The sequence below is a fragment of the Emydura macquarii genome, unplaced genomic scaffold (assembly GCF_026122565.2).
Source record: "Emydura macquarii macquarii isolate MOO-44397 ecotype Brisbane River unplaced genomic scaffold, CSIRO-AGI_Emac_v2 contig_3451, whole genome shotgun sequence".
NCBI classification, from domain to species: Eukaryota; Metazoa; Chordata; order Testudines; family Chelidae; genus Emydura; species Emydura macquarii.
The window spans coordinates 2,630,278-2,644,368 of record NW_027133588.1 but is presented as its reverse complement, the minus strand read 5'-3'; the positions used below and the strand labels follow the sequence as shown (position 1 = coordinate 2,644,368).

The 14,091-nt window shown below is 41.9% G+C and overlaps 1 protein-coding gene across 1 annotated transcript in view; it reads right to left on the bottom strand.

Annotated features, from left to right (window-relative positions):
- Positions 1-11,440: 11,440 nt before the first annotated feature.
- TSPAN3 (tetraspanin 3) overlaps positions 11,441-14,091 on the bottom strand; it is a 37,519-nt gene continuing 34,868 nt past the window's right edge. Inside the window, exon 7 of the mRNA XM_067534595.1 lies at positions 11,441-12,377. Coding sequence (XP_067390696.1) covers positions 12,285-12,377 — 93 coding nt within the window. The 3' untranslated portion in view covers positions 11,441-12,284. The remainder of the gene's footprint in view (positions 12,378-14,091) is intronic.

Here is a 14,091-nt window from a genome sequence, read left to right as displayed (position 1 = left end):
CAGATCACCCAATTTCAGGGAACAGAAAGGAAATCTTTCCCTCTGAAATGGGCCATTTTCAGTGAAAGTCATGTTTAATTGTTTTGACCAGTTCTCATGCTTAAACATTTTTCAGAAAAGAAGTTTATCCCAAAAGAGGGGCTGTGTCAAAACAGATCTTTTCCTCCCCAAAAAACTCTTGTTTGACAAAAATAAAATCCCCTGGGAGGGTGGGGGGGGGGGGGGGGAGGATTTAAAAAAGAGAAAGAACAGTGTATATAAAAAACACACTTTCACTTAGGCACAAAGTAATATTGACTATTTCAGTTGAAAAACAGCCAGTGACTGAGAAAGTGGAAAAAATGCTACTGTCCGTAAATTTAAATTTTTTTTCCCAAATGGAAAAAAATGGAAAAAAGTTGGAGGGAAGTATCTTTTCCCACAAAGTTTTCCTTTAAGAAAACAGTTATTTCCCTGATGAGAAAATTTCAAAAGGGGATTTTCCCTGCAAAGATTTTTTCAGGTAAACTGCCCATTTCTGACCATCTTTGCTAACCATCACCTTTTTTCTGACTGTTAAACTAACTTTAAAGCATCTGGCTTGACTGTTCTGAGCTGTTAAATTTCTGGTTTCACTTGGACAGCATCACGATTTAGTAAGCTGGCTCCCACCAACAGGAAGTGCCAAAATGACAACTATTGACAAAGCTGTATAGTTTCAGAGTGAACTTTTGTTTCATGGGACACTTGCGGTGAGCAGCACATTTAATCATATAAGCTGTCTGACTGGGACGGCGTGGAGTTCTCCTTTCACATGCATGGACCTGTTTCAGAGATGCAAGTTTAGAAATACGCAACACCCGTGCTTTTGTGCACAGCTTCACAAGTGAGAAACTGCCAATAGCATCACCAAAGCCTCTGGTCGGTGACTGCAGAGAGAATGATTAAAGGGCAGGTACACAATACATGTACCGAGCTGAGTTAGACTCTGCTCTAGAGGGTGGGGCTCTGTTTGCACAATAGACTATTATTCATTTTCTGGCTGGCATTTTCACACCTGTCACAATTAACCATTGAAATCCTGACCAGGCCCTAAGAAATCTGCAGGCATCGCCAATCCACCCAGCTGACCATGACCCACCAAAGGGGCAGGAAAGACCAGGACACACAGATGGAACTGAACTGTAGCTCATGGATTGAGTTGTTTTTTGGTTCTGAATTTAAGTTTTGGCAAGTAGTGCTATCCCTATTTAGGGAGCTCCACCTCATAATGTGTAGTCTCTCCTCTGGGCACTTCCAACCCAGCACTACAGGCTTGGTCTTTACTACAAAGACCAGGTATATTTCTAAAGTAACTATCACATGGTAAAACCCTAGTGAAGACAAAGCCGTTTGGAGTTTTCATACAGATTAGCAGGCAACAGTAAACTGAAGGTTCCCCCTTAGTCCTGAACTTGGGCTTTGTCTTCACTTTGCCAAATTGTGTTTTTACAATGGTATAACTACCGCACACTACCTCCATCACTGTAAAATCCCAGCGGAGACAAGAGACTGTAGTTTTGTTCATGGTGCAAGCTCCTTTGCAGGTAAGGATGTAGTTTTGACCTCTTCCAGCTACCTTAAAAGCTACATGTGCCTTGTCTCCCATATGATTTTATGGTGAGATAACTAACATGTGACCACACAATCAACTCTGTGTAGCTGGAATGTGATTTCACAGCATTTCCATGAAAACCACCCTAAAACAAGCTAGGTTAATTCCAGCAGTTGACTTGAGTTAACGTTGCAGTGAAGAGACATCCTTAGGGTATGTCTACACTGCAAGTAGACACCCAAGGTGACTCTGGCTCATGGGGTTCGGACTAAAGGGCTGTTTAATTATGATGTAGATGTTCAGGTTCAGGCTGGAACCTGGGCTCTAGGACCCTGGGAGGTGGTACGGTCCCAGAGCTCAGACTGCAGCACAAGCATCTACACCACAATTACACAGCCCCTTAGCTTGAGCCCCATGAACCCAAGTCAGCTGGCACGGGCCAGCCGCAGGTGTCTGATTGCAGTGTAAACGTATCCTTAGAGTCTTGTATCTGGAACATCCACTGGAATTTAATTATTGCCGGAAGTTCTTCACAGCCCTTACATTTCAGACTAAGTTTTCCCTCTTCTAGCAGATCCAGAACCCTTCCAGATAAGGTAGCCTACATGATAGTCCTCCTAGAACCCTAGAAGATACTATGGAGGACCAGGGTTCTCTACCCATAAAACCCTGCTGAAACGAAAGTGTAGAGAGCATCTTCTCCTATACTGAGTGAGCATACTTCCTCCACAGTTCTCCAAGCCCTGGAATGAGGGTCTGAACTAGATTTCTGAGCAACACCCAGCTGGGGTGCCCCACACTAGGAGAAGTGCATATAGGCATCATGGTCTATATCCCATATACACAGGACACAGATACTTGGCCCCTGCAACTTATCAAGAGCTAACCAGAGGCAATTACTGCACACATGCTTTCACACGTTAAAGGGTCAGCACATGCTCTCCCTTGAAGGAGTGCTCTCTGGGCCTTTTGGATAACTGCCAAGAGAGAGAAAGCAACAGCAGGCTTTTTCCAGCCCAGGCACTTCATTTCCAGAGGGAAGGAGGTGGGAACTGAAGCTATGCTTCTTCAGAGAGCCTAAATTCAGTAGCTAATGCATCTTCAAGTTTGCTCATGGAACTACAGTGCTCTACAAGAACCCAGCTTCCTGGACACACCTCCTGCGCATGCTGTCACATGCTCGTCTTATAAAGAGAGAGATTATCACTGAAATATGGCAAGTCCTATATGATCCAGGACATCAAACCAGCCACCTCAATGCTTGTACTGAGCTCAGTTTCAAAGAGAGATGTAGCTAAAAAGAATAAGAATAGGAAGTTCAGATAAAAAATAGCAGATACTTGACCAACAATGGCTACCCAATAGTGCTTGGGCAGAGGAGGTCTCAAGGGTGTGTGTGTGATGCTATGCCTGTCACTAAGCAACATATGCTTTAACTAATGGATTTAGGTTTGAGGAAAACCACACAAACTCACTTACTTGTAAAATACAGTAATAAAAAAGCAGCATTAGACATTTGGATGGAAGCAGCTGGCTCCTACCACCCATTATTAAAGAACCAACACACACACAGTGCTCTGCAAGATAAAGGCAGCCTCTCTCTTGAACAGCTTGCAGTCAGTTTCATTTTAGCTGAGGGATCACAGCACAAAGAGCTAGAGGTGTTTCCAGTGAGTTTATACAACCATCTCTGCTTAAGAAAGCACCTTACATAGCTGACTAATTGAGCAGCTCTTGTTACAGTTAACAGAAGGGCAAGAAGGTGACTTCATGAGACACCCTAATTGTTTCCCACATCAAAGATGTTGCCCTCAGCTTTGCTTGAGGTAAAACACTCAGCTTCTTTCAGCTTTAAGAGAACAAAACATGTGAACAAGACATGAACTAAAGCAGCTCCTACCTTGTCTTTTTTCTCTCCTTGATGGCCAACACCTTTTCTTTCCTTCACAGTAGAAGCAGCCTTACCTCCTCTGAATTCGTTCTCTGGAAGTATTTCCCTAGCGCTGACTCCTGACTGCAGCAGGAACCTCACTGATTGCTGTATACAGGTTAAGTGAAAGCAGGTGGAGACCAACATGGATTTCATTATGAGCCAGGCCTCAGGTGATGCCTACTTCAGGCCAGCTGGGAGGTGGGGTGAGCAGAGGAGTGGACAGTTGCGCCTAAGCAGCTGCTGGATAGAATAGCTGGTATTAACACACACTGCCTGGGCATGATGTACTTGTAGGATTTTATTTGCTTTGTTTCCCTTACAGGGAAAGTGTCCTGTCCATAAATCCAGGCGTTTGGCATATGTTGAGTACGGTCTCAGCCACCTGTTCACAGAGCATCTGCTAGTAGAGAGCTGCTGCCCGTCATCAAGGCTAGCTAGCTCAACTGTGCATGTTTCGAGTAGCCAAGCTCCTCTAACTAGCACTTCATGTGGTTGGCTGTCCACTCGTGTGCTGAAAGGTCACCATTAGCCTTTGGTCCACACACGTACCAAATTTGAAGAGCATAAAGCTGACAAGTTGTCAGGGCTTGAAAAATCAGCTGCTGCTTCTACATAGCAACTTTTTTTTGCTTACTTTCCCTTATAGCTGCCATGGAGGGTATTACTACAGCACTGGGCAACTAAGCCCCTTTAGAGTTGTGACATTGCAGGCTGTTGCTTAGCAAAACTGAAAGTAGGAGCAGGATCAGTTATAGTTGTTCTGCCAACAACCCTCACCCCATTTTGAAAACAAGGAAAAACTCTACCCAGCTGCTGTTATATTGCACCTGGCCTTCACTGAGCATGCTCAGCATATTTAGCACCAGTAAGGAGAGAGGAGCTGGGCTATTACCTTACTTCTGATTGGCCCATGAGAGTGGCTTTCACAGAACATTGCTGCAACCTGCAAAAGAAAATTAAAAATTGAGCTTGGGCTTTTCTCTGCTTCTTGTAAATCACATGGCTGAAAGGTGGTGTGGGTTTGTGGGGTTTTTTTAAGGATGGCGAGGAACTTTGGCTTATATTTTTATGTTAGAAATTCATGGCCTGCTGAACTAGTGAAATGATGACATCACAAGCAACAAGAAAGGCAAAGCAACTTTAAGTTAAAACAATGTAAACAGTTGTTTTTGGTTTGGTAGCAACAATTTATCTCCAATGACCACGTTGGCTCCTTCAGTCAAAATGTTAAAACTCATAATAAACATCTCTGAGACCTCCCAAATGTCTTCCAGGGAACACCAAATTTGAATTCTCGAGATTTCCAAGGAGAAATACCAAACAGAACTGAGCTCTGAGTAGGATAATCTGTTTATATATTCAGGCCTCTTTAGGCAAAAGAGCACACACGTGCATTTTAAAAAAAATTATTTGGGATCTTAAAGAATCCTGAAGGGCTCCTTGAAGTCAAAAGGAGTTTTACTACTGCATTCAGTGAGAACAGGGTCAGATCCTATGACGTGCATTTTACACACAGCTTGTATGGTCTCAGCTATGCAAGCAGCACCACAATTCAGTTAAACTACCAAACTGAGTTAAGGCTGAGTGGGTGATACCGAGAGCTTTACTGGTATTTTAGTTTGATCAAACTTCTTTCACCTGATTGGAGAGAGGTGGGCTTCCACTCCCCCAACCCTCTGTTTGAAGATAGAAGCACACAACAAAGTTTAAAAAAAAATTCTAGCATATCTCTAGCTAAAATTTCTTGCAAATGCAGAACTGTTTGGCTTATTTAAAGGACACAAGCAAAGCATTTTAATTAAAAAAAAAATTACCTGCACTGTGTCTTTGGGCAAGTCACTAAATCGCTGTGCCTCAGTTTCTCCATCTGTAACATGGAATAATTATACTTACCCACTTTTGTAAAGCACTTTGAGATTATCACCTGAAAAGCCAATAGGCATGCTAAGTATTATCGTTGTTGTGTAACCCAAAACTCAGTCTAAACAAGCCAGTTTTTGATTGTGGCTGGCTTGATATTTGCAGTGGAAAAGCTGGTACAAAAAAAGGCCACGTTATCTTGTATACATGATGCCCTGGCTTATTTTGTAATCAGATTAGTTGGCTCTTGGGAAGGGGGTGCACACATGAGATATCATTCACTTTCAATACAGGGAGTGGGGGATGGAATTTGCTACAGTCCCTTCCTCTTTGCCAGGATGCCAGTGCTCAACAGCTGTATCTAAGAAAGAATTGTTTGGACGTTCCAAGCTGGAACAGTCTGTGTAGCAGCTTCTTGGGAAAACGGTGAACTTTAACCTTACTAGGATAAGAACATTAACCCAAGTGTGAATGGAAGAGCCTTCAATGCACTGATAGATGTGAGAAAAGCTTTGTCTTTAGAGAAAGAGTGCAGGGCCCTTCTTGTGTCTCAGCCCATTGAGAGGAACCAAGACATGAGTGACAATGACTTTGTTCAGCTAAGTAGCGGCTAAAGGTTTTACTACGGTCACTGCTTGATTTAGCCACCATGTGGGGGACAGAAAAACAGAGAGAAGTCCTTCTATTAGAGACATTAGGAGTCTTAATAAATGGATACACTGTGCCTGGATGGAGAAGGGGCCCTGTGCCAACTTCTTTAACCAAGCACACATCAGGGTAGGCACCATATTTGATCTGTTTGTCTGTTCAGTCTCTTTTTAGAGCTGGTTTCTCCCATTTTCTTCTCCCCCCACTGATGTATCATCCTGGGTCCTGGCAGGAGTGTTAAATATACCTTTGATGCTGACCCACCTCGTTTCCCACCCAGGCTAGCCAGGTTTGATTACAAAAGTTGAAAGTTATATCTGGACTAAAAAAGAGAGAGAGAGAGAAAGTATGTGTTAGAGGCAGATGTGGGGGTCTCAACACTCTGTGCAGCTCAAAGGTTCCCAGGAGACAGGCTGTTCAACTTAGGGTCCTGAGCGCTTGAGACAGGCAGAGCCCCCAACACAATCAGTCATGAAAAGGGGAAGTCCCAGTGAAGCTGATGCAGCATTTGGATCCAGGCATCAGAACCCAGGTTTGAACTTGGGTAGGGCTGTTGTGGGGAAGAAACAATGGTTCAAGGGAGAACACTAGGTTTGTTTATGGGTAAACAATGACTCAAGGGAGTATACCAGAGTGGTTTTGTTTATGCTGGACAATAGGAGCTGATCATTTCTGGCTATGGGCAGTGTTCCTTCCAGGGAGCTCACAATGCAATCAGGCAGATTCAGTGCTTTGGAGATCAATAACTAAAATGTTCTGATAACTGCGGAGCTGGGTGTGTGCAGGTGTGGGGTTCATTAACATCAGGAGCAGAGATCTCCCATCATGCAGTATGTTCCTGCTTTGCCAATCCCAGAGTTCAGTGCGGTTCCTGCTTTGGAGCTTGGTTCTCCATTCGAGATGCTACTTCTTGTTCCATCTTCGATGTACATGAGGCTTCTGTTCGCCATTCGACGTGCTAATCGAGCTACCTCCTTTTTACATCTTTGATGTAGATGAGCCTAGGGGAGTTGCCTTAATCCTATCACCCTTGTTTGGAAGGGTTTAGGTGTGTCTCCCACTGCCTTTTCATTGCTTTTGGTTTCTGGTTCAAGCAGAGGCGGGGGGGATTCAGGTGAGCCAGAGAGTCGGAGTTTTGTACCCTGGTTCCCCAAGAACACAGAGCTGACAGGTAATAGCATTATACCAAAAGGTCAGTTCTCTGACAGACACGGACTCGGTGGATACAGCTGACACTTAAACACTCAATTAAGCAGCAAGAGTGTAGTGCTGCCAACTCCCACTGTCTCTTCCCTCCTACAAGTCAGTCCCTTCACGGAATAGTGCCACCAAGTCAAGCCAGACAAGTGACAGAGTAAATCCAAGGCTGAGCGCGCTACAATGGAAGTGAATGCAACTCTAGGCTAGAAACATATTAGTAATTTATGTGCTAGACAATGGGAAATAGGGTAAGTCTGCCGCTATCCTATCATCCACCAGCTGCGTGTTGCCCTAAGCAATGGGCACATACAGTTTCCATTTTATAGTTAATTGTGTTTCATTCAGTTAATTTCTAAGGTTGGGAAAGTTCTGTTTTGTGCTGGCCCATCACTATTACTATTTAGAGACAGCCTATTGGTGTTCAGTGGGCTTTGGATCAGCCCCTAAGGATATATCTACACAATATTTTAGACTGAACTGGAGTGAGGCTCCAACCCTGGGTGACAGGCTCAGGCTAGCGGAGCTAGATCCCAAGCCGCAACTTTAAAGCGTCATCGACTCTGCTGTTTTTAAGTGCATTAGCCAAAGCACCATAAACCCAGGTTGGTGATCAGGGCTGGAGGCTCACTCCAAAATGCTGGGAAGACATGTTCTACATGACTTCTACAATCACAAGGTTTATTGAATGCTGCGACTACCTTCACTGCTATGATGGCTGACAGGGGCACATTTACCGTTCTCTTTGAGATCTCATTTGAGATCCAGAGTATTAAAGATCCCACAGCAGTCCTCATTCCTTCATCCTCACACAAGAAATTTGTATTTAATCTAATATTACTTTGAGTGTGGTAGCAATCTTTACAGGTTATTTTTCTTCTGTTTAACTTGAACCTTGCATGACTGATGACAGCTCATTGGATTGTACCCTCACTGGGAAGCATTGTCTCTTACATTAGATTGTTTGAAGCTGGCAGTGCATGAACATGGGCTGTAAAGTATTTAAAAGTCATTTTAACAGCATTCAGCCTCTCCTCTTTACGTGGAAAGCATCACAAGTGAAAAACTTAAAGCAACAGTAGCCTAATGTCCACATCTGTTGACAAGATGCTTCAAATCAAGTTAGGGCTAGTCTATGGAAAACTTACATTGGCATAGCTGTGTGTCTCAGGGGTGTGACAGCACTAGATAAACAGAATTCTTTCAACCTGCCTACCATCTCTCAGAGAGATGGATTAATTACAGCAACAGAACCCCTCCTGTCCCCATAGCAAGTGTTTACACTGACACTACAGCTGTGCCGCTGTAGCATTTTAAGCGTAGAAACAGCCTCAGACTTATTGCTGTTGGCAGGTTGCATGCTGTATTAGGCTTATTGCCATGCCCCAGGTAACATAAGAGTGTGTGCGCAATTATTCACAGCAACTTCTCCTCTGCTTTCCATGCTAATGATCTACATTACTCCTTTGGCATAAGGCACGAAAGCTGGGTGTGGATGAATTGCCCTTTCTAGCTGTGCAGTCAGGTTGAATTCATACATACATAAACACACACTTTAATCTGGAACACTGTAGTTCGGTCTAGGGGCATCTACGTGTTTTTTTTCCCCTCCTCCCCTCCAGTTCCCTGCCCCCCCCCAAATTCCCCACTATTGCTATCACAGGCTTATCTCCAGTAGTGGTAGCAACAGTAGTAGCGGTTGTGCAGAGGGCTCCAGGCAAGCTGCCTGTACTTATGTATTCTAGCCACAATCACTTGACAATAGAGAACATGCCTGAACACTGCGGCTTCCACCATTGCTACCACTAATACAGTTGTACTGGAAGTGAATTATGGGTCATTTTTATACCAGGATAATTAGGCCCTAATGTAATCCAGTTATCAAATAAATATCTCTGATGGATTGAACGTTGTCCAAGAGGAGCCATGTGATAGAAAAATGATAATGGGATATGCGCGTGTTATATAGATACACTACTCTGAATAAATTAACAATTCAGCAAAAGGTAAAAATAAAGTTCCTCAGGTAAAACTATCAACATGCAAAGAAAACTGCGTAACCAGAGAGAGGAAAGGTGGGTAAGGCAAGGTAATTTCTTTAAAAGAAGTTGGTCCATTAAAAGGTGAGCTCTGTGTATCTCTAACGCTAGTCTTGTCAACAAGAAGTTGGTCCAATAAAAGATATTACCTCATCCAGCTTGTCCCTTTAATGTCCTAGGACCAACATGGCTACACCACCACTGCAAAATTGAGAGCTATGAAGTTGTGTAAAGATAACATGGTTTTCTGCAAATGCCTACCCAGGTTCCTTTGCAGTACTAACATGTTAATTGAAGGGAAAAACTCTGAATAGGAATGCTGAGTTTCATTAAATATGAATACAAGGTGATATTGTGACAGGAAGGAGATTAAGCTTATTCTAACATGCTGAAATTTAAGATAGTCTTTCATAGATTCCCATGCTAGAAGGGACCATTTGTGATAATCTAGTCTGACCTAACACAAGCCACAAAATTTCCCCAAAATAGTATGGAAAGTGGAAAATCCAAGAATGTAGACCTCACTCAACACTTCTGTAATTGCTCATTGCCCAGTGCTGACGATGAATACACAGTCTAAAGTTCTGTAGGACTTTCTGCACTTCTCCAGCCTCAAGAGTTGGAATTCCACCTTCACTGGTACAAAGCTAGCCGTCACTTCCATGTCTGTATTACAGGCATGTCAATGTTCTGGAATGCAATAAGACAGTCTAGACTCTGATTCTATTCTTTGCTTTCAATCCACCTGTAGTACCAGTTAGCTACCCAAGGAGATATCATTTGCTTCTAACTAGAATTAGACCATCATATATAAAGTTAGTGGGCAGGACACGATTCATATGCAACCAACTAAGTCTTATCTCTTGTAAAAGGAAGAGTATTTTCATTATTTATGCCATGCATTTTATGACAAAGTCCATTCACATGCCCCAGCTACATACTCAAGAAAGCAAGGTGGTTCTCCTGAGGTATGTAGCTGGTTACTTAACACTTATTTGATATATCCTACTTTTGAAATTTGCCTGTCCTAAACTCTTTTCTCCAGAATTTTAGTTCCACTATTGATGGTGGATCTGTGCCTCCCCCAAACCCATGGCAGCCTCTGTGGGATGGGAGAAGATGCTGTTCTAACAAATGGGGTCTAGCAGATCTGCCACAATTGCAAGCTCAACTGTTGAAAAAGTGAGTGAAAGTTTGTGTGTTTTGCATAACCACTCAAATTTAATCACAGTTTGTTTAGTTTCTGATTCTCTGATAATCACTACGTTTCCAGGCTCCAGCATTAGTGTGTTTTGCAAGGAGTAAGCAATCTTGGAATAAGCAGCCCCGCTTATTCCATCGAAATACCACCACGACACACGAACATGTGCAGCTACGATGGGAGCTTGCTCACGACATTAATTTCATAAGGTATCTTCAGACCCATAGAATAGGGTTCCTGTGTTTTCCTCATTGTCTCAGCTCATTTGCTCCTTGTGTCCAGCAGTCTCTCTGATATCTTCCCTAAAATCTTTTAAATTGCTCTGTTTTAATTCTCCTTCTATTTTGACTCCCCCACGCCCCCCTGCTCTTCCCTCCATTTCTTCAGTCTAGCATCTTCTCTGCTCTCTTATGCTGTATAAGCCTGTTCCACCTTCCCCCAAGGGTGAGATACTACAGACTTCTCTGGAGCACTTCCTGTTATAGAATAGTTGCAGAGTCTCTGCAGCACCACCTAGTGACAGAAGAGGAAGCAAGGTTGTGGAAGCAGCAAGATGAAGAAGGGAAGCAAGAGCTCTGAAGAGAAAAGGGGTAAAATTTTCAAAAACGCTTAAGTTGCATTTTCAAAACAGACTTAGGGACTAGGAACTTAAGTGCCTAAATCTCTTTTGAAAATGCAACTTGGGCTGCATATCAGATTGTAACTTCCCACTGAGAGGTGCTTTTAAATCTTCTCTCCAAATGGAGTGATAATTTTGTTACCACTCTGTTTAAAGAACATGATTCACCAATCATCTAGTACAAGCATTCACAAACCTTAAGTGGCCTAGTGTTTATCCAGAGAATGGTGCATCCAACACCAGAAGATACAAATCTGTTGATAAAATAGATGCTTTCACCTTAGAGAGCTGTAGTAAAAAAGGGCTGGACTGCTATCAGCATAAAGTGATGTGCTGCAATCTTTAAAAAAATGTAATACAAACAGGTATATTTTGAGGGAGGATATACAGAGATTTTATTTAATCAGGTTTACTATTTACAGTTGAAATCACTTTCACAGACTATTTTGCTACGACTTGGCTACATTATTTCCAAACCAACTTAAGATCTACAATATAACAGTTCACTCAACACATAAAACAGCTCTTCATAGAAAAAAATGAAAATTCATTATAGAACAGTAGTGCATACATTTTGCTCCTGAAAAGCCAGCTTTATTTTAAAAACACTAAAGTTTGGAAGATTGGATCTCTGAATTTGAGAAGATCAAAGATGCACGCTTATGTGATTCTAAAATTATTTTGGTTAGTAGTCATTTCATACAATTTATCTTTAAAGTGTACTGGACTTCACCTACATTTTTAAAAAACGACACTGGTGAGAGGTAAGAATTAATATATTAGCTGTCACAAATTAAATACAGCCGGCTTCCTTTGTACAACTTTGGCCAAAGAAGTTCCACATAGTGAAGATTTAAAGGATTCCATATATATGTAAGAATCAGTCAATTAATGCTTAGAGGTAATCTACCAATTAGGCACACTTTAACTTCCATGTCAACCAAATTAATCTTGATCTGCAAATAGAAAGTTTTCTAGTATACTAAAACATATTCAGATACATGAATAGCTGGCTAAAATAGTGAGTCACAGGTAAGTATATGGGTATGTGAAAAGCCAAGTTGCTTTGCCATCACCAGTGTACATTACAACTGTCCTCATCTGTGCAGGGTGTGTTTTAGCTAAGTCTACATAGGCAGGAAAACTACTGCAGTAGACCAGTCCCATTCACCTTCCAAGTAAATAAAGATTCAAGCTTAGATTTGCATTATCTTCTATGCGTAGGTTCCTCCAGTGATAAGAAGTTCGTAAGCGGGATCCCGGCTCCTCCTACACAACACTACACAGGCACACAGCATGCCCAGCAACTATGGGAAAGAAGAAAAATAAAACTGAGTGCACGGGAGATACTTCCAAGAGATTTGATTTCTGGACATCAATCACTGGCTAGTTGCCAGTATGCTTCAAATTACTGTATTTCAAGCCTGAAGTGTGATGAAAGGCAAATTAAGATGACTTTTGAAATACTTGATCAGATACATAAAATTAAGCTCCAATCTGATTCTTACAAAAAAAATCACCTTATAAGGAGTGTCTTATTAGGCTACTCCTCGGTGAATCACTTGTTGTATTCTGCCTTTATTATCCAAACAGATGCAAATCAAGACTCATTTTAAAAGGGTGGAAACTTTACATTAGTTGATATGAAAAAGACTGAAATCAAGGTAAAGTGGCTTAACATTTAATTGCCCCAGATGACAGGAGCTTCTGGCACTTAGATATAACATTTCAAAAGGGAAATTAGAATCATACTATTTGATTGATGTGTAGTTACTGTAATCCAGAATCAACAAAATCAGCCTGTACTTTAAGTTATCACAATTTGATTTGTCTGTAAACAAAGATATGGTACAGTTAGAATCTTGCTCTTTGTTAATGTACCCAATTTGGACAAAGCATGTGTCCATGGTTGCAGTCTTCACCTTTTAAAACTTTGTTAGTGATGCAAAGATTGGAGGCACTGGCTGCTCTAAAAGCCAATCACAAGAACATAAGAATGGCAATACTGGGTCAGACCAATGGTCTATCTAGCCCAGTATCCTGTCTTCTGACAGTGGCCAATGCCAGGTGCTTCAGAGAGAATGAACAGAACAGGTAATCATCAAGTGATCTATCCCGTCGCCCTTTCCCAGCTTCCAGCAAAAAGCAATCTTTGCCTATCCTGGCTAATAGCCATTGATGGACCTATCCTCCATGAACTTATCTCGTTCTTTTCTGAAACTCCATTATAGTCTTGGCCTTCACAACATCCTCTGGTAAGGAGTTCCACAGGTTGACTGTGCATTGTGTGAAGAAATACTTCCTTTTGTTGGTTTTAAACCTGCTGCCTAGTAATTTCATTTGGTGACCCCTAGGTTCTTGTGTTATGAGAAGGAGTAAATAACACTTTATTTTCTTTACACCAGTCATGATATTACAGACCTCTATATCATACTCCCTTAGTCATCTCTTGTCCAAGCTGAAAAGTTCCAGTCTCATTACTCTCTCCTCATATGGAAGCTTTTCCATACCCCTAATCATTTTAGTTGCCCTTTTCTGTATTTTTTCCAATTCCAATGTATCTTTTTTGAGATGGGACGACCAGATCTGCACACCGTATTCAAGATGTGGGCATACCATAGATTTATAAAGAGGTAATATGATATCTTCTGTCTTATTACCTACCTATTCCTTGCCTAATGATTCCCAACATTCTGTTAGCTTTTTTGGCTGCCGTGGCACATTGAATAGATGTTTTCAGAGAACTAGCCACAATGACTGCAAGATCTTTTTCTTGAACGATAACAGCTAATTTAGATCTGATCATTTTATATGTATAGTTGGGATTATATTTTCCAATATGCATTACTTTGCATTTATCAAAATTGAATTTCATCTGCTGTTTCATCACCCAGTTTTGTGAGATCCCTTTGTAACGCTTCGCAGTATGCTTTGGACATACCTAGTTTGAGTAGTTTTGTATCATCTGCAAATTGGGCAACTTGCCAGAAACCTGGGGGCTCAGCTAATTAGCATGTAAAC